This window comes from Somniosus microcephalus, chromosome 3, assembly GCF_052327205.1.
Source record: "Somniosus microcephalus isolate GS21.2 chromosome 3, FLI_Smic_1.0, whole genome shotgun sequence".
Lineage (NCBI taxonomy): Eukaryota > Metazoa > Chordata > Chondrichthyes > Squaliformes > Somniosidae > Somniosus > Somniosus microcephalus.
The window spans coordinates 269,041,649-269,062,844 of NC_140989.1; the positions used below are offsets into that span (position 1 = coordinate 269,041,649).

The 21,196-nt window shown below is 45.3% G+C and overlaps 1 protein-coding gene across 1 annotated transcript in view; it reads right to left on the reverse strand.

Annotated features, from left to right (window-relative positions):
* Positions 1 to 21,196, reverse strand: part of LOC147121911 (dual specificity protein phosphatase CDC14A-like) — a 170,727-nt gene that overhangs the window by 140,549 nt on the left and 8,982 nt on the right. The window contains exon 2 of the mRNA XM_085982485.1: positions 17,148 to 18,207. Within this exon, the coding sequence (XP_085838611.1) occupies positions 17,148 to 17,152 (5 nt within the window). The 5' untranslated portion in view covers positions 17,153 to 18,207. The remainder of the gene's footprint in view (positions 1 to 17,147; positions 18,208 to 21,196) is intronic.

Genomic DNA, 21,196 nt, shown 5'->3' on the forward strand with positions numbered 1-21,196 from the left:
GCACAACTACAGGAAAGAGCACTTCAGGAGAAAGAAATGGAAGAGATTAATGTAGAGCTAGTTACTGCTAAAAATCAGCTTGAAATCAAGCAGGCTGAAGTGGCCAGATTACAGGCAGAGGGCCAAGAGCTCAGGTCAAAGCTTAAATAGCAGCAAGTAAGACCTTGAAGAAGTATTCAGCCATTAGACGACTACAATCTTTCGATAAGATACCTGAAAGCCCGAGAAAGGTTTGTATCGGATGGCATGTGTGGCATGATATTGAGATACCGGTATGAGTGTGCAAATGTGATTTGTTACGTATGAAGTAATTATCATCCAGGAATGTATGGTGAATTTGCACTGAAGAACGGGTCTCAGACATGCTCAGTTACTTGACAACAGCAAAACATGAAATGGTTAATGTGGCTCAGGAGAGCGAGACAACTTTTAAAGCATTGACACATACTCCATCGAGAAACTATCTAATTGATGAAACAATCAGAATAGAGTTAAACACACTGGTACCTGTTAGAGGGATTGAAATTGAAGTTGAAGTGGAGAGTTACATGGAATCTGGATTGGGACAATTGAGGGCTAAGGAGAAATCATGTTTAGTAAGAATTATCCACAAGATGGATATGAGTAAAAGAGATCTGGAGAATCTTTTAAATCCATGATATGTTGATTAGATGTTAAACTGTAATGTCGCTTGAAATGATTGTAAGACTGAATTTAACTGTGACTGTAATAATTGTGTTTTGTAGGTAACAGAGCATGGGAAAAACCAGTACGAATCCAGTATGAGGTGATTTTAGTGGTGCCTCCTGTGTCACTACTACTGCAATTACCATGCTTTACGGGTCTAACAGGACCTGTCCCATCAACCAACACGTTTTTAACTATGAGCTACACAATTATGTGGCACAATTCGAATACTCGGATACGACATTCCTCTGTTATTTGTGGGTTTCAGTGAGCTCATGATGCGACTGAACTCCTCCCTAAAGCATTTTTATGTTTTGGAGCAAGACAACACGAGAATAGATATTGAAATTGACAGCATAGGGAACAACTGATGGGATATTGGGCTTAATACATCAGCATACCCTTAGGTTCGTATTATTTCACATGCTCTGGTAGCTATCCAACTTGTAATGATAGTGTATTTGATATATGTAACGTGTGTAGTAAGACTTTGATACATAAGCCAATTGGGTACTCATGCCCATGAATGACAAGCACTAACAAATTAATTGAGCACACCGAAAGAGAAGATCCGAAGTAATGTAGAGGAGACCCCAGGCGGGGTAACATCAGGAAAGATAGAAGAAACAGAGGATATCCCAGGCGGGGCAGAATTGGAACACCGGAACAGTGAATTGAATTTGAGTAAGGGGTCAGAGGTTGCTCCTCCCCCTCAAAGCAATGGACTGTAAGGAAGGGAGAAATCTTCAAGACTCCCTACTAACTAACGCCCAAGTTGAGAGAGCAATAAGAGCTAGCTAGATTAGTCAAGAGCTGATTGTGAGAAGTCAATAAGGATATTTCCTTCTCAAAGGGAATCGTAAGAAATAGCTGTTAGATTCAAAGATGGGTTTTAATTCTTAGACCAGGGACTGACAACAGGCAAGCGGAAAAAGATAGCATAAATGCCAGCAAGGTCGAATATCAAGCATCAAAAGACAAATAGAAATGATAAGGGAATAGTAAAATGCAAGGAAACAGGGAGGATAGCACCTGCTAGATAACAAAGAGCCACGAAGCCATAAAATGCCCTTGAAGAAACTTGACAAAACATTCCTCAGAAAGATAAGAGGGAGGCCTTGCACAATAGGATGGGGATCAAATTGTGTGTTTCTGTTGATTAAATGTGCTTGCCACCAGGCGCCTGCTGCCCCGCGGGCAAGACGCCTTGCAGGTCGCCGCAGACCGTTTGTACATCTTAAAGGGGTATGTTATATTTAGCTGCTAGATCGGTTTGTACCTTTTCTACTTTTTATAATTTTTCTACCTTTTTACTTTTTACTTGAATGTATTTTTCAAAGCCATAAGCTATGGGGAGCTCCTCCCACTTTTTAAGATGCACTAATTAATTTAAGATCATGAAATCAATTAACTTATTAAAACCAGGCTTTTACTGTGGCCAAGTAAAATCCTGGTTGATGTAAATTTGTGCAGAGCCACTGATCCGGACAGTGGCAAAACATAGTAATGATTGATTATATTTTTAATCTGACTCTTTATTTTTATGATTCAATTTTTGAAAGAATCAAAGGGGGGAGTGTTAGGGAATATATATATATATATATTTTAATAACATAGATTGTAATATGATTAAAATCTAATGATTTAAAGAAATCAGATTATGCTTAAGCTGACCACATGCCAAAGGATGGTGTGATGTATCAGATCCAATCACAGCTGGTAACGTCACATCGGCTGACTTAAAAACTGAGAACAATGAAAATGCTGATTTAGCTTAAACTGTGAAAGTGCTGATCTTAGCTTAAAACTGAAAGTGATGATTCTGCTTAACTAGAGAACAAAGGAATGATTGATGTACCAGAGATCCAATCAGTGTGATGTAGTTGAACCAACCATAGCTTTGCATGCATGCTGCTAAGCCAATGGTAATAAAGGGGGCGGGTACATCTGCTGCTGTATAAAAACCAGCCATTTTGAATATGATGTTAGTCGGATGAAGGAAGTCAAACAGTGTAAATCAAGTGATGCAATAAATCGACTATTTAAAACTTACCACCGGACTCGCAAACTTTTATTTTAGTGTGTTGACCTCAAATCAGTGTGGTCCACTGAAATTAATTACCCGATCTAACAACACCTGACAGAAACATTTGCAACCAACCTAACTAAAATCTCCTAGGAAAACAAATGAGCTGTAAACAATTGATTTAACCCAAACCATACACATACACCAAGGGCAGGATTTTCATTGGGCCGTGGAGGCGGGATTGGAGGCGTGCGGGTGGTTAAAATTGCAAAAACTGGCAGGTGGGCCCAACCTGCCTCCATGCAATTTTCAAAAATTCATGTCTAGTGGTCCCGTCTCTGTCCCGCCTCCAAGAGGCGGAATACGCAATTAAGGCCCTTAACAAGCTCTAAATTGCCACTATAATGCCATTTTGAATGGCCATTACAATTTTAACCCTTTTCCCACTTGAAACATGCCTGTTCTGAAACACGACGGTGAAACCTGGCGGGAGCACAATTGGATTGCTGACTATCAGCTGCAGGTCAACCATTAAAGAGGAGATTTGATCAGCCATCATTTGCAGGTGGCAGGACTTTGTAGTCTCAGGTCTGGGCGAACTTTTGAGATGGCGTAACCACAGCTGTGAAAGTTTGGAGCCTGACACCCATCTCCAGTGTGACCTCCTAGGAAACCCCTCTCGCCACCTTCACTGAGCGCTTCCTCAACTGAGGCATCTACCAGAAGCATGAGAGCCATTTATTTCCTTCCCTTCTGGATATTAGATGAGGCCGAACAACAGCAGCAATAACAACAGCAGCCCCAACAGCAGCAGCAACAACAACAGCAACAACAGGCACGCCAAGCTGCTGCTCACTCACCTGAAGATGCACAGGCCAGAAGGGGCCAGCAAATGGAAGCCCGTCTGTGCAGGAGATACCGCCCAAACAGGGTCTACAGACACAGGGTCAGCTATCTCAACATGTCTGAGCAGCAGTGGCAAAGGCGGCTCCGACTTTCGCGAGCGGTAGTGGGTGACATCTGCGCAATGCTGCAACAAGACCGGCAGGCCAGAGGACCAGGTGGACAACCCTTACTAGTGGCTGTCAAAGTCACCACCGCACTCAACTTTTTTGCTTCAGGCTCATTCCAGGGATCAGCAGCAGACATCAGCGGCATCTCCCAGGCGGCCGCACACATTTGCATCACGCAGGTAACCGATGCCCTCTTTGCCCTCGCGCACAATCACATCCATTTCACCAAGGATCGAGCAAGTGTCACGGCACGTGCAGTTGGATTAGCTCATCTGGCAAGCTTTCCAAGGGTGCAGGGCGTCGTTGACTGCACACGTGGCCCTCAAGGCACCCCATCGCAATCCAAGTATTTTTGTCAATCGCAAGGGCTTCCACTCCCTTAACGTTCAGCTGGTGTGTGACCACAAGAAGGAAATTTGCATGTTTGTGCCAAGTACCCAGGCAGTTGCCATGACTCCTTCATACTGCGCCAGTCTAGTGTGCCACCGCTATTCAGTCCACCAGACCAACTTAACGGATGGCTACTTGGAGACAAGAGCTATCCCCCCGAGGACGTGGCTAATGACACCATTGAGGAGACCATACAACGAAGCTGAGGAGAGCTACAACTCCAGCCACATGTCCACCAGAGCCATAATCGAGCAAACCATCGGTTTGCTGAAGATGCGCTTCAGATGCCTGGATAGATCAGGTGGAGCCTGCAGTACTCAGCAGCCAGGGTCTCGAGAATCGTCGTGGTTTGCTGTGCACTTCACAACATGGCACAGCGTCGTGGCTTGCAGATTTCTGAGGACCAAGTGGCTCCTCACATATCCTCCTCAAATGAGGAGGAGGAGGAGAGCGAAAACGAACATCCTGCAGAGGCCCATCAACCAGCGGCAGCAGTACGTGAGAACACAGCTGCCCAGGATGCAAGGAACGCACTCATCCTGGCCAGATTTGCTTAGCCTAGCCACTCAAGCACTTTTGCCTCGCATCTTCTTACCTGAGCATCGACAATGGCCACGAACCAGCTGATTCCTAGCAATTTGACCACCATACTGACAATTACAAGTAATCCTAAGCCCTCAATGTGGAAGTCCCATTCGCGAAATGACACACGCCACATCAGCAGTAGCCATCAGATTTTTTATGTACATGATTCATATGATGGCTTTTACACATAAAACCTCAAATTTCACCTAAGTGACTACCCTTGTGACTATTTGTGCAGTATCATTCTCTTATGCGTGCTCCTACATGGTGCTTCCACTGTGGCTTCAGCAGATGTGGAGGCCCCTTGCTCCTGTCTCGACACCTTTGGCGGGCGTCCCCTGGGGTGGCGAACCTGTGAGGGCTCGTCAACAGTCTGCTGCTCCTGCGGCTGTGCAGGGGTCGAGACGCCGATCTCAGTTGGGTGGGGACTCTGGTGGGGCTCTGACCAAGGGCTTTGCAGTGGCATGGAATTGTGAGCGCTTGGAGAGGAGCCCCCACTTCCTTGATGTCTGTCACCAACTTCCCTCTCATGGGTCAGGTCCCCCTAGCACCTGCAAGTGGCTTGAGAGCACCTTGCTGCACATCAGGGGGGCAATGGGGACCCGTATCTGCACTGGCAGTCCTACTCAGAGGGACTGCCATGAAGGTCTAGTTTCTCTGTTCAATAGCTGACCATCGCTCCTCCAGAGATGTCAGTCTATTCTGAACACACCATGTTTTCAACACTCTGGCGACTTAGCACCTCCATGGAGGTTGCCATCCTTTCCACGTTGATGCGTTCATGCACCAATGACTCCACAAAAGCTCTGCTCACGTTAGCATGGGGCTCCTCCATTCGCTCCACACTCGCAGTGACCCTGGAGAAAAAAACCTGCCAGAGACTCCTGCATCATTTTCTGGAGTGCCATCACCGCTGATACTGTGGATGGACCCAGAGGCAGAGGGTCGACATGCAGCTGAGCCGAGCTAGCAGAGTCCTGCGCCCTCTGACTAGGACTCTCCACTGCTGTCCGTGTGTCCACAATCTGCTGATGCTCACTTGTGAGCTGTGATACACCAGGTGACAACACTACTCTATGTCCCAAAGGTCCCACCGAGGTGTGAGTGTCTGTGCTGGTGTTGGGTGCGCTGAATTCTGCTGACGCTGCGCCCTCAGAGGTTGCAGCTTCCTCGCTCATTCTCATTTATTGAAGGCTCAGCCTATTCCTCCTGGCTAGTGGGGACGGGTGCTTGCGATGGTCCAGTGGGGGAGTAAAAGAGAGTCAGAGAGGTGATGCCAAGGTTACATGCTGTAAGGAATTAGCACACGCTAGCGGGGTTGGGGTTATTTGTCTCTGGCCAGTCAGAAGCCTCTGAGCTGCTCCAGGGACCCCCTTGAGGTTTTGAAGCGCTCCCCTATTCCTGAGTTCTGACCGCCGGACTTACTTGGTAGCGATGTAGACAGAAAACAACGTGACTCGTGGTTGGGGTGCAAAACAGACCAGCATTTATTGAAAACAAAAGAAACTTAGAAAAATCGATATAGCTCTTATGCCTGGTACAACACTTTTGCTTAACGCAATACCCTCAGTGTCCACTAGAACGCTCCCTGCTCAGTGCAACACTACTTTATTTTAAATACACGCAGTACACTCAGTGTCCACTAGAGCGCTCCCCGCTCAGTGCAACACTATTTTAAAGCCAGCACCTTTTGCTTAAAAACCCTTTTGCTCACTACAGCACCTTAGCTTAGTGGCTTTTACTTAAAAACAGCTCTTTAATACAGCTGTAAAGTGTTCACTGAAGCACTTCTCTGCTTAGCGCAACACTCCTTTTAACAGCACCTTTAATATAGAAACACTTTGCTCACTACAGCACCTTCGCTTAGTGGCTTTCACTTAAAAACAGCACTTTAAATAGTTACTTAAAAAAACAGCTAACAGCGTTCACCACAGCACTTCTTTGCTTGGTGCAACACTCCTTTTAATACAGTTTTAAATACAGTACTTTGAAACAGCTACTCCTTTTTAATACAGTTTTAAATACCGAATTCAGTGTTCACTATAGCACTTCGCTGCTAGGTGTAACACTGTTTTACTTAAATAGGGGCAAAACAGACACAACGAGGGAAGATCGACTAAAATCATAGTTCTTAACAAAATTCCCTTTAATTCCCACCCCTATACCTATCCTAAGTTGCCTTGTGGAAGGCCAGAAAAATATATGCTCACCACTGAAAATGCCTGCTCCGTGCTCTGCGAACTTAGATCTTCACTGCTCTGAAGTAAGAAACACCCCAGTGTTTTAAAAGTAAACTGCTGGTGTTCTACTTCCTCAGGCAGGCTCCCACGCTGTAGAGGCACACGGAGGCGAGGCCAGAGAGCGAGCGAGCTTCTGGGAAGCTATCTTTTATACCCCCATTTGGGGCCCGCCCAGATCCTGATGTTTCTGGGCTAAAATAAAAGGGATCCAACTGCCCCATTGTCCAGTAATGGGTTTGGATGAATCACCCATTCATTTTAAACTGTTCCTTTTCTCAGTTTAAATGTCTCTTCAATTGTCTGTGATTGGCTTTGAATGTGTTTCCATTTATCAATGATGGGTTTGAATGGAGCTGTCTTGGTTTGGAAAAAAAACATGTCTTTGTGATTGCTGAGTAAACAGCTTTGGAGGCTAGTGTAAACAAAGCCATTGTCCTGTGGTCAACTGAAACTGCAGTCTCAAGTGGTTACTCCTTTGTGTAGCAGTTTCTGTAAACACATCAATTGTCTCTGCAGGGAGGTGGGAACTCCCCATTGATTGGCAGATTGGAACCTTTTTCCACAGACCCAGGCTGCTCTTTCAAGTCCTTTGTCTTCTGCCATGCGGCCTGACAGCCATTTTGATCCCCCTGGATTTTTAAAGATATTACCCAGGGATTCTTTAATCAAAAAAAATTAGTCTTCGGAGCTGTAAATTATTGCGAAATCTTACAATGCACATTGCAGATGATCATTAGTCCATCTGTTAGAGCTTCCGAAACATTATCAGCGACTCATGCAATGTCAGTGAGAGAGATGGAAAACTATTCTGTCACCAGCTTGGTGTGATGCACCCGCCTGTCCGTCCCCCACATGCACGTCGTCCTCCACTCCTGCGATCTCCAGGACCGCCTCCTCCCAGGGGGTGAGATGGGCTACTGATGGTGGCCCTCCTCCTTTCCTCGCTCATTCTCATTTATTGTGAGCTCTCTTTTCCTGCAATGAGGGAGACAAGTGGAGGTTGAGTGAGAATGAAAGAGTGAGTGTAGAGAATCCATAGCATAGATGATTAGAAGGAGACAAAGATGGAGTGAGGCAGCAAGACCAAGGACCCTCCCTGTGTGTTGTCAGTTGTTTTCATAGCATCAGAGTGATGGGGAGTGTGAGGGCTGCATAGTCGAATAGTTAGGTGAATGTGACCATAGAGAGAGAGAGAGGGAATGGGTAAGGGTGCATGGATGTGGAGGAAGAGATTGCTAAAGCTGAGTGCTGGTGAGGAAAAGCAATGGGGATCAGATTGAGAGTGATGGGAAATTCATACTCACTTTTCCAGTGCGCTGAAGGTCATGAAATCTTTTCCTGCACTGTATCCAGGTTCTGCGGGTAGCCGATAAGGAGCTGACCTCCTCTGCAACTTGCAGCCACACGGCCTTTGTCTGCTGGGGGGGCTTCTTCCTCCCTGATGAAGGGAAGGGCACCTTGTGAGCTCTTGCTCCCTCCACTAAAGCCTGCAGGGCAACGTCGTCGAAACGGGGTGCAGACCTCGGTTTTTCTCTGGCCATTCTGCTTCCAGCTCAGTGTATCAGCAAATGCCAAAAGGTTGGCAGGCTGCAGAAGAAGCAAGGCTTGTTGCAGACCTTAAACGCAGCAGCAATGATGACATCATCGGAAGCGACTTTCAGACTGGAGAAACTCATTTGCCATGGGTTCCCACACAATGGAACTCAATTGGGCAATTTAGTTAAAATAGCATCAATCTCCCACATCAAATTAGATTCGTCTGGATAACACGAAATGCGGATTATACGACACCAGCCCGCACCTGAATGAAAATCCAGCCCCAAATGTCTATTACAGATCAGATATCACTGCCAAAATTCAGAAATAAAGCAGGTGGCTTGAAAGGTATGTTGTGAGTATCTACAGAGACTGTCTTGCATGACATCCAATAGAGCTGTAATTTTTTTAATAACACTCTACAAGCCATGCTAATTGTCAGCTTATTGACATAAGAGAGACAAGCTAGAATATCCCCAAAGATACCTGACACTACAGCACCTTAAACAAAAAAGATGAAATACAAAAGCCACACAATTAGCTCTCCTAATACAGGAAACTTTCTGGTATCCGGCACTGACGGTACGGCACCAGCTCGGTCCTATCAAAACTGCCGTATAAACCAGCGCTAATGTTACAACAAACCCTGTTGCTTAGCAACAGCTTCAAAACAGTCGGCTGCAGCTTAAAAGCATCTCTGTAGCTAAGCAACAGCTTCAGCTAGACCTTGCAGAGCCTGACTGGGAAAAAAAAAGCAACGAGAAGTTAAAAAACTTATAGGAAACGGCTCCTGAATTTTGCCAGTAGATAGAGCTTTTAACCTCCGGTTAAACGAAAGTTTCCTGTAGCAGTATAACGTTTCTAGTGGCCAAAATTGCAAACTTTGAGTCTGCACAGTGCATCTTTGATATCAACCCTCAGAGTTGCTGAGTGGAGACTTGCCAATTCACCACAGGCAGACCTGCCATTTTTTAAAATAATTAATTAATTACTTGTAGCTTTGCTAATGACCTATTTAAATCAGAAATTCAGTTCTCAGTCCCAGTACAAAAGAAACTGTCAATTATATTGTGGGCAACTTCTACAGCAAGTGAATCAACTTTAATCAGCTGTGCACATCTAAAAATGTTAAAAAGGTGCCTGTAATGGCCAAATGGTTGTTGAAGGGCTGTACAGCCCAGCAGTAACAAAACTGTAAAGGTGAGCAGCAGGGCTTCTACGGCTGATTTACAACCTGCAAAACCTTCATTAACAAATAAGTAATGCAAAGGAAATTCATCAATAAAACAAGGCAAAAATGTAAATGCTGCAAATCAGAAATAAAAATAAAAAGCTGAAAATACAGATATCAGCTTCTAAAAAAAAAAAAAATTCCAGGTGTGACCCGAATAATCATAACCCGTCCTTTTTCAGAGGCTTTTATTTCCAATTTTTTGTTTTTAAATAGAAACTAATGGCAGGAATGAAAAATAACTAAATTTCTAGTGGGTTTCTGACTCTAAAAGGCAACTGCATCAAAGCAATTATATTGCAGACTTTGGTGGCATCTACAAGGTACAAGTAAGGAGTGTGATGGAATACTCTCCACTTGCCTGAATGGGTGCAGCTCCAACAACACTCAAGAAGCTCAACACCATCCAGGACAAAATAACCCGCTTGTTTGGCACCCCATTCACCACCTTAAACATTCATTCCCTCCACCACTGGCGTACCGTGGCTGCAGTGTGTACCATCTACAAGATGCATGGCGGCAACTCGCCCAGGCTTCTTCGGCAGCACCTCCCAAACCCTCAACCTATACCACCTAGAAGGAAAAGGGCAGCAGGCGCATGGGAACACCACCACCTCAGAGTTACACACCATCTTGACTTGGAAGTATATCGCCGTTCCTTCATCGTCACTGGATCAAAATCCTGGAACTCCCTCCCTAATAGCACTGTGGGGTTACCTTCACCACATTGACTGCAGCAGTTCAAGAAGGCGACTCACCACCACTTTCTCAAGGGCAATTAGGGATGGGCTACAAATGCTGGCCTTGCTAGCGATGCCCACATCCCATGAACGAACAAAAAATAAATAATGGCCACTATACTACACCTTGGGCTGGATTTTCATTGGGCTGTGGAGTCGGGATTGGAGGCGTGTGGGGGTTTAAAATCCTGAAATCGGGGGTCCCGACCCCATCCCACCCCCAATCTGCCTCCATGCCAGTTTCAAAGGAGGCGGGTACCCGCCCCACACTGGGACCCGCCTCCCTGAGGCGGGATGGGGATTAGTGCCAATTACCTGCCTGTTAAGAGGTAGTTGACAGGCAGTTTTTAGCCTAATCCCTATTTTTATTGTTGAAATGTGGGATTCTCGACGGCTCCAAACCACGCCAAGTTAGCGAGGCGGGCCATCGGGATGAAGGGGTCGAGATGTCCGGTGTTCATGTGAGTGATGGGTGCATGAGTGCAGAGGTAAGTGTGTTTGGTCTGTGTAAAGTGTTTAAAGAAGTTCTACTAACCTTTACTTACTGTAGTGTATGTACCTTTAAGAGGAACTATGTTTTTGAAGCCCTTGTATACTGTAGTACCAGTAGTGACCACTCGGGTAGATAAGCCTGTGTAGCGTCCTGTGTTGTTAGTTCACCTCCAGACTTTGTTCAGTAAACACTTGTTAAATCAACTCCTGCGTTCCGTGTCTCCATTAACACACGGATCTAACAGTAGCGACGAGTTAGAAACGAACTTACCTGCAATTCGGCAGCACCTCAAGGGGATCGATTCCTCAGATGAAGGTGGAAGCCAGAAGCAAGAAAAAAAAAATAACTCGAAGAAACTCGAAAACGAGGGCCAGGCTTGGTCTCCAGTCTGTGGTTTCCCCAGCTAAACAGGCTGGTGGCAGGTAGTGCACTGATCCTTCCTGGGCTGCGGTGGGCTAGAGCTCGATCGGGTGGCTCTGCAACGGGGCCGGGCAGCGAGTCGGGAAGCAAAAGCAAAGAGAGAGGGTGGAGCACTCAGGGCGCGGCCGGTGCTACAAAGCAGATCGGCGTTTGGACCGAGCAGAAGGAGGGGAAAGTCCCAGAGGGTCCGCTCCACGACGGGAACGGTTCTCCAAGTAACGGAGAAACTACTGAAGCGATATATTTAAAAAATAGAAATACCGCGAAAAGCTGCAGCTCGCAACGGGAACCGTGGAGAACAGCATTGGCGGCAGCGGCGGGGGGCGCCATCTTAACTCGGCGGGGAAGAAAGAAAAGCGCGGGAAGCGCCATTTTAGATTTTCAAGATGCCGAAGACTGGCAATATTACTGCTTTCGATAGTGATATAGAAGATTGGACCACATGTGGAAAGAGTGGAGGTATATTGCAAGGCGAATGAAGTAGCAGATGATAAAAAGGCATCGGTACTTCTAAATCTGATGGGCGCAAGGACATACGGGCTGTTACGAAACTTGATCACTCCAGCCAAACCGATGGACAAGAATTTTAAGGAGATTGTTGATACCTTACAGGAGCACTTAAACCCAACACCGCTGCTGATAGCAGAACGATTCAAATTCTTCAGGAGGAATCAGCACAAGAATGAAAGTAACGCTGATTAACTCACCGAATTACGAAAGCTGTCAAAGCACTGCCAATTCGGGGCAGGACTGGCAGATTGTCTACGAGACAAATTCGTCTGCGGTCTCCAAAGCGAAGGAACACAGAAAAGACTACTTTCTGAGAAAGATTTGACACTGGACAAGGCTTTCAGTGTGGCTGTATCATACGAAGCAGCAGCAAGAGGAGCTGCAGAGATACAGCAAAAGCCACAGGACTTCGGCACCCATGAAATGACACTGGGTTGAGAGAGATGTTATCGCTGCGGCAGATCCACCCATGACCAGAAGGACTGCTGGTTCAAGGACAAAGCATGCAGGCAATGCGGAAAGATGGGACACATTGCACGTGTATGCAGATCTGGAAAAAAATCCGCTGACAGTAAAAAGGTCAATAAGGAAAAGTACAGAAAGGTACAAATGATGACGGACAGTAGCTCTGAAGACCAGAAGAGCGATAGCGACTCCGGAAACAAGAGACTAAGCTGTCTCAAATTACATAATGTAATTGCCAAAGAAGATTACCAGACCATTTGGGTTACCCTCACGATAGCAGGGTCCCCAGTCAAAATGGAGCTAGATACAGGATCAGCTCTGACCGTCATGAGTCAACGGGATTACGAGTGGCTATTTCCGTATATACCTTTGAAAGACACATCCATTGTTTTGAAGACATATACGGGGCAGAAAGTATACCCCAGAGGGAAAATAAGGGTGCCTGTTGTATACAACGGCAAGGAGATACAGAAGTTGTATTTATACGTTCTGCAAGATGGTGGTCCACCGTTGTTGGGACGTGAATGGATCAGAAAGATACGTTTAGACTGGCACTCCATTCAGGCACTGACGGTGACCAGTAAGAAAAAAAACGATGATGACGTCATACCTGGACGATTAAAAGAAATCTTGGCTAACGCCAAAGAATTGTTTCAACAGGAACTAGGAACCTTGAAAGGCGCCACCGCCTCAATAAAAGTGGAAGATGCGGCAATTCCCAAGTTTTTTAAGGCAAGGCCGGTGCCATACGCAATTCGTCCAGCCGTCGAGGCAGAGCTGGAGAATTTGGAAAAAGCAGGCGTGTTATCCAAGGTAGATTGGAGCGAGTGGGCAACACCCATCGTCCCGGTCATGAAGAAAACGTTGAATAATGATAAATCTGAAGAACAGAGAAAAGTTCGCATCTGTGGGGACTTCAAGGTGACTGTAAACCCGGTTACTCACACGGTACAGTATCCTCTTCCGAGGATAGAAGATATTTTCGCCTCACTATCCGGAAACGTTTCACCAAAATTGACTTAGCACAGGCATATCTACAGATGGAGGTTGAGGAGGCCTCTAAAAAGTATCTCACGATAAACACACACAAAGGCCTGTACCAGTACAATCGACTGGTTTTCGGAGTGGCATCAGCTCCGGCTATCTGGCAAAGAGCTATGGAGCAAGTCCTGCAAGGGATTCCGGGGACTCAATGCTACCTAGACGACATCCTTGTAACAGGAGAAAACGACAACGAGCACCTTGCCAACTTGGAGCAGGTGCTCACGAGGCTGAGAGAACGGGGCCTACGAACAAATCGCCCCAAATGCGAATTTTTCCAGAAATAAATATCATATTGTGGCCATGTCATTAACGAAGAAGGGTTGCATAAGTCACCTGAAAAAATTGAAGCGGTCGTAAAGGCCCCAGTGCCTGAAAATGTCTCACAATTAAGGTCGTTCCTGGGATTAGTAAATTACTATCATAAATTTTGACCAAACTTGTCGACGGTTCTGCACCCGCTTAACGCACTGCTACAAACGGGAGTAGTTTGGAAATAGAGTGAAGACTGTAAACGTGCCTTCCATAAATGCAAAGGCTTGATCACGTCCAGGGAAGTGTTGGCTCATTACAACCCATCACTGCCAATCAGACTGGCGTGCGATGCGTCCCCTTATGGCGTGGGAGCAGTATTATCGCATAGATTCCCTGATGGCTCGGAGCGGCCGATAGCTTTTGCGTCATGCTCATTGAACTCAGCTGAGCATAACAATGCCCAGATCGACAGGGAGGCACTCAGCCTGGTGTGGGAGGTGAAGAAATTCAACCATTACCTACACAGACAAAAGTTTACCTTGTTGACTGACCATCAACCCCTCGTCTCCATATTCAACCCTAAAAAGGGCGTTCCCATTATGACAGCGCAAAGGCTACAGAGGTGGTCCCTTTTCCTAGGGGCACACCAATATGACATAGAATACAAAGGAACAAAACAGCATGGGAATACTGATGGGTTATCGCGCCTACTGTTGCCAACGGTGGAAGAGGCGCCTACAGTGGACCCAGTGGAGATATTCCACTCGACCATAGTGGAATGTCTACCGGTGACAAATTCTTCCATTGAAAAGGAACCGCGAAATGACCCGACTCTCTCACGAGTCTACGATTTAACGGTGAAGGGATGGCCAGCACATGGTGAACCACTGTTGCCAGCATTCTCGCAAAGAAGAGAACAGCTGTCAGTGTGCCGAGGAACCTTGATGTGTGGATCCAGAGTGGTGATTCCACCCAAACTCCAGGATAAAGTGCTAAAGGAGCTTCACGAGGGGCATCTGGGTGGAGTGAAAATGAAGAACCTAGCCAGAGCGTTTGTGTGGTGGCCAGGTATCGATGGAGACATCGAAGAAATGACCAAGAGCTGTACAGGATGCCAGAAGGTCCAAAACGCCCCACAAGCCCCTCTACATCCATGGGAGTGGCCCTCATCTCCATGGCAAAGGGTGCACATCGACTTTGCTGGTCCATTTATGGACTCAATGTTCTTAATCGCGGTTGATGCACACTCCAAGTGGCCGGAGGTAATAAAGATGTCCTCCACCGCCACGGAAAAAAGCATCACAGTATTAAGGACCATATTCGCCAGGAATGGGCTGCCTGAACAGATCTGTTCTGATAATGGACCGCAATTTGTATCCGAAGAATTCAGGAAGTTCTTAAAAAACAATGAGGTTAAGCACTACACGTCCGCCCCATACCATCCCGCCACCAATGGATTGGCTGAAAGGTTTGTCCAGACCTTCATTACCCATGGCCTTTATGGCCTTCTTGAAGACATAAATCTACAACATAAGGTAGATAACTTCTTGTTTGCGTACAGGAATGCAACACATGTGGTTAAAAACCAAACCCCCGCCATGATGTTTTTCAATAGAAGACTAAGATGCCGGCTGGATTTGGTCAAGCCAAACGTCAGAAGGGACATAGAGAACCGGCAATTTCAAAGCATGAATGAAAGGCCAACTAGAACCTTCCAGATAGGTCAACAAGTTTTGGCCCGGGACTACCGTACCGAGAAATGGCAGCCTGGAACTATTTGCACACGACTAGGACCGCTGATGTATACCGTGGACATTGGAGAAAGCATAATAAGGCGCCATGCTGACCAGATCATAGAGTCATCTGAAAGAGGACAACCTACACCACAACTCTATACGCCTAGTGATGAAGCAGAGGTACCCATAGTATCTACCTCCGATCCGGTGATACTGGAACCAGATGAACCCGACACTAGCATTGAAGCCGAATCGACCTTGCCAAAAGAACCTACTACACCACCGAGGCGTTATCCGGACCGAGTCAGGAAGCCTCCAGAGAGACTGAATTTGTAATTGATTAACTTCAGCAAATGTGAATATTATTGTTCTTGTGAAAATGTTATTTAATGATGACTTAAAATGTTATGTACTATTTATCTAAAAGGGGAGGAATTATAGTGTATGTACCTTTAAGAGGAACTATGTTTTTGAAGCCCTTGTATACTGTAGTACCAGTAGTGACCACTCGGGTAGATAAGCCTGTGTAGTGTCTTGTGTTGTTAGTTCACCTCCAGACTTTGTTCAGTAAACACTTGTTAAATCAACTCCTGCATTCCGTGTCTCCATTAACACACGGATCTAACACTTACCTTTACAGCCTTCCTTCCTTCAGGTCTCAGGAGTCCCTCATCTCACCGGCACAGAAAGCAGAATGGCCACCAGCTGTCAAAATCTGCAGCCTCTGCGTTCTGTTCCGGGGTTGATCTCTAAATCATCCTAAGAGGAAGAAATTAACCTGAAGTACAGATTGTCAATGTTTGACAGCTTCAAACAGCTGTGAAACGCTGATATTTCATCTGTCAAAAGGTCTTGACAGATGAAATTTCAATCTGTGACGTCACCTGTTGCCGGGTGGCCCTTAATTGGCCTGCTGAGCCCACTGGGCGGGCTCAACAAGGTCAATCAAGTCAAAATCACGTGGGTTGGCTAGAACTCGATGGAGGCGGGGCTACAACACCAAAAGTTGTAGTCCCGCCTCCTACCCGACTCCTCAATGAGAATCCAGCCCCTTTTGTCTGAATTGCTTTACACTTGGTTTAAAATTGAGACTCAGTAGCTCCAGGTGCAAACTGAGTAGAGTTTTCCAGTTTGCACTGACACCTTGTGAGGAGGATAAGCACCAACATGGATCAGTTGCGCCAGATGAGAACGATGGAAAAAATATATCTACACTCCAGTCCCCACAAAATGGCAAATTTGAATAGCAGGTGATCTCTCCTGATGTCCTAGCTAACATTTATCCCTTAACTAACATTTATCCCTTAACTAACATCACTAAAACAGATTATCTGCTCATTTATCCCATTACTGTTTGTGGGACCTTGCTGTGTTCAGATTGGCTGCCACATTTCCCTATATAAAAGGTGCTATATAAACACAAGTTTGTTCATTTCAGCGTTATCATTTTTATGTAATTCTATGTAATAATCTACAAAACAGCTTCCCGATCATAAATTTTCATGTGTGTGTGAACATGCAGTTTCTCCATTACAGTACTACAAGCTGGAAAGAAAACAAGAAAGTGACACTACTGGAATGTGGCTTCAAATCCAACAAGCATTCATAGTGCTCTACCTTTGAACTGGTCTCAGTACAAGACCTGCTCGCAAGACAGTTTTACTTCAAACAAGACAAAATTTGAGCTCCAGATTGGCTACAGCTGGAGATTAAGTTTGGAGATCAGATTTGGGGTCCCATTGGTCTCAAACCAGTACAGTAGTACAAATGATGACTTACAGCATGGACTAAACTCCATTAAAAAGTTTGGAGGATCGTTGGAGCTCATGTATATTTGCACTTCTTTCTTACTCTCCCGTGAGCCAAGTTCTCCTGCCTGTAGTTTAAATCAATCGGACCCATGGCCCCACAACCTGGAAAGCTTAGTCTTTGAGAATTTAACATTCAAAGTTATGGTCTTCAATCCAATAGCATTTAACTGTGTGGGGTTTGGGGGGTGGCGGGGGGAAGAGAAGGAGAAAAATTATTTACAACACATCCTGAGAGTTGGGCTCCTTCCCAATTAAAAATAGTCTAATTTATCCAGCTAAGGTCTAGGATTCTAAGCCAAGCAACCACATGGCAATGCCCATAAACCACCCTGCATTCCCATCTCCATCACAACACAAACAAGAGTGCAATTAAATGTCACACCATGGTGTGACATATTCGGGCTACCCCCAGGTGCCACTGCAGCCCAAGCACTACTGCTGCAGTTCTAAGCACCACAGGTTCCTTCCCAGTCTCAATCCTGACCAATGTGTCTCTTGCTTCCACACCTGCTCTCCTATTGGTCAAATATCTTCAATTACGTTGTTGAAACTTGGAAAAAATTAACAAGTTTCATTATAAATGATCAATTTATTCAGTGGAAAATTTATATACAGGGGACATTTAATACATTCAGATCTAATCACAATTTATGCAGTTAAGGAGCAAGTGCATATGTACAGGTTTCCAATTACAAAGAAATTAAGTTTTGTACAAGTAAAACATTCTGAAGCTTTAGAACAATTCATAAAAGGATAACTGCATTAAAACTTGCAAGGCAAATTAGAGGGGAAAAAAGTTAAAAATAGAGAGCAAACAAAATAAAAATTAGTGGATATCAGCTCATTCTTAGCATTCTAAAATTTTATTTTGTTGTAACATTGATGGATAAATATTACATTGAAACACCAAGATTAGTTAGCATCAGCACAGAGATCTGAAAATTAATGGGAAAGTGTATGTGGCCTCCAAGACACCAGGTCCATACATCCAGCAGTCCACCAAGACAAAAAGTTTGAACACTCCCACCCTAGAGAGTAAAGAAACCACATGGTGAAAAATTAAGCAAATACAAATCAGGAGATCCCAGATTAAATCCCTAGTCTATCCAGAGTTAGTAAACCTGAACCAGTGTGGCAACAGGGACATTACAATTATTCTCAGTGTCCTTTGATACAGGAAGGCAACAAATCAGATAGGGTTGCTGCTGCCAATTGTTATCATGACCCCTGCTGGAAAGTGCACAGACATCAGACAAGCATAGGATCATGGTCCATCTCCGACTCTTCCCTTCCCTTCCTTGACTTCTCTGTCTCCATTTCTGGCGATCGGCTTTCGACTAACATCCACTACAAGCCCACCGACTCCCACAGCTACCTGGACTACACTTCCTCCCACCCCGCTTTCATTCTCCCAGTTTCTCCGTCTCCGCCGCGTCTCTTCTGACGATGCCACCTTCCATACCAGTGCTTCTGACATGTCTTCCTTTTTCTTCAACCGAGGATTCCCCTCTACTGTGGTTGACACGGCCCTTGACCGTGTCCGTTATATTTCCCACACTTCTGCTCTCACCCCTGCCCCTCCCTCCCAGAACCATGATAGGGTTCCCCTTGTCCTCACCTTTCACCCCACCAGCCTCCACATTCAACGGATCATCCTCCGCCATTTCCGCCACCTCCAATGTGATCCCATCACCAACCCCTTTCAGCATTCCGAAGGGACCGCTCCCTCCGCGATACCCTGGTCCACTCCTCAATCACCCCCAACAGCCCTTCTCCTTCACCTGGCACCTTCCCGTGCAAGCACAGGAAATGCAACACATGCCCTTTTACCTCCTCCCTTCCCACTGTCCAGGACCCCAAACACCCCTTCCAGGTGAAACAGCGATTTACTTGTACTTCTTGCAATTTAATATACTGTATTCGCTGCTCACGATGCGGTCTCCTCTACATTGGGGAGACCAAACGCAGATTGGGCAACCGCTTTGCGGAACACCTCCGTTCAGTCTGTAAGGGTGACCCTGAGCTTCCGGATGCCTGTCACTTTAATTCTCCGATAGCAAAATACTGCAGATGCTGGAAATCCGAAATAACAACAGAAAATGCTGGAAAAACTCAGCAGGCCAGGCAACATCCGTGAAGAGAAATTCGAGTCAACGTTTCGGGTCGAAACCCTTCTTCAAAACTGGAAAGGAAATGAAATAGATCGAAAGGAGGGCTGGGGAGGGAACAAATGTGAATAGACATTAAGAGGTATTCAAAATGAGACGAGATGGTGATAGGACTAGTAAAGAGACAAAAGACGGCTCAGATTAGGTGTGAAATGTACTGGCAGAATGAGAAACAGCTGCCATGTAAAAAAAAGAGGAAAGGGGGGAAGAGGGAAAACCCAAAACAAAGGGGTGGGGAAAAAAAGTAAGTAAAAATGTAATAGGGGCCGAGGTTATGATCTGAAATTGTTGAACTCGATACTGAGTCCGGAAGGCTGCAAAGTGCCTAATTATCCACTTCATTCCCACTCTGATCTCTCTGTCCTCGGCCAAATACATTGTTCTAATGAAGCTCAACGTAAGCTCGAGGAACAGCACCTCATCTTTCGATTGGGCACTTTACAGGCTGCCGCACTCAATATCGAGTTCAACAATTTCAAATCATAACCTCGGCCCCCATTTTTCATGCAGTATGATTTTGCCATTCCCATTTGCAACGTTTTCACAGCATGTTCTTTCAATTCCTTCCTCCCCTCCTAAACCCCTCCCTCCCCCACCCATCTCTGCACCTGCTTAAAATCTGTTACATCTCCAGCTTTTTCCAGTTCTGATGAAGAGTCCCAGACCTGAAATGTTAACCCTGTTTCTCTCTCTCCACAGATGCTGCCTGGCCTGCTGAGTATTTCCAGCATTTTCTGTTGTTATTTAAGCATAGGATCAGGCTCAATTGTCATTTCTCCCCCAATATTTTATCATAAAATCTTACAGCACAAAAGGAGGCCATTCGGCCCATCATGCCTGTGCCGGCTCTTTGAAAGAGCTATCCAATTCGTCCCACTCCCCTGCTCTTTCCCCATAGCCCTGAATTTTTTTCCTTTTCAAGTAGTCCCCATCACTTGAAACCTCCATGTTTAAAACGGGCACTCGCTTATATCGGCCAAGAAGTTGCTGGTTAAAGCGCCTTAAATGCTCAGTTCATTTCAGCCAGAAACAGCTTTGCTTACTCAATAGTTTGCATCTCTGAATGTTAAAATAAAATCATCCCCATATTGTAGTAGAAGTTGTATCAACAAAGAAATCTTGCCCAGTGTGTGCTAAATCTGTGTCCAATAGCAATACATGCCAAAATAAAAACCATAAATATCCTGCATGGAGGAATCTTCAATAACTTAGACTTGGCTCATCAAGAAAAACAAGAAAGCTGGGTTTTTCCGATACTCTCCAAGAAAAGCCAAAAGCATTTTTCACTAATTAAGAGGTTCATTTTGAAAATCCTTGGTAAACCAGATAAACATGCAGTTGCACCCTTTGGCCTGGTATAGCGAGTAAGATCACTGAGCGAGAGATCAGAGATTGAGAGAAACGCCTTTGATAACTTGCATCATGCTCTGCAAATCTTACTGAAAGTGGTGCTCAGTCTGTCTAACATTATACTGGTCATTGTGTATAGCCAGCAAATCGCATACCTACGAACGCGCCCACTATAAGCGGTGGGGACTATATATAGCCAATTCCCTTTTGAAAGTTACTATTGAAGTGCTTCCACCACCCTTTCATGTAGTGCATTCCAAATCATAACAGCTTGTTACTTAAAAAAAAAATTCTCATCTCCCCACTTGGTTCTTTTGCTAATTATCTTAAATCTGTATCCTCATCATCAACCCTCCAGCCAATGGAAAGAGTTTTTATTTACTCTATCAAAACCCTTCAAGATTTTGAATACTTCTATCAAATCTCCCCATAACCTTCTCTGCTCCAAGGAGAACAATCGCAGCTTCTCTCATCTCTCCTCATAAATCCCTAATCCCTG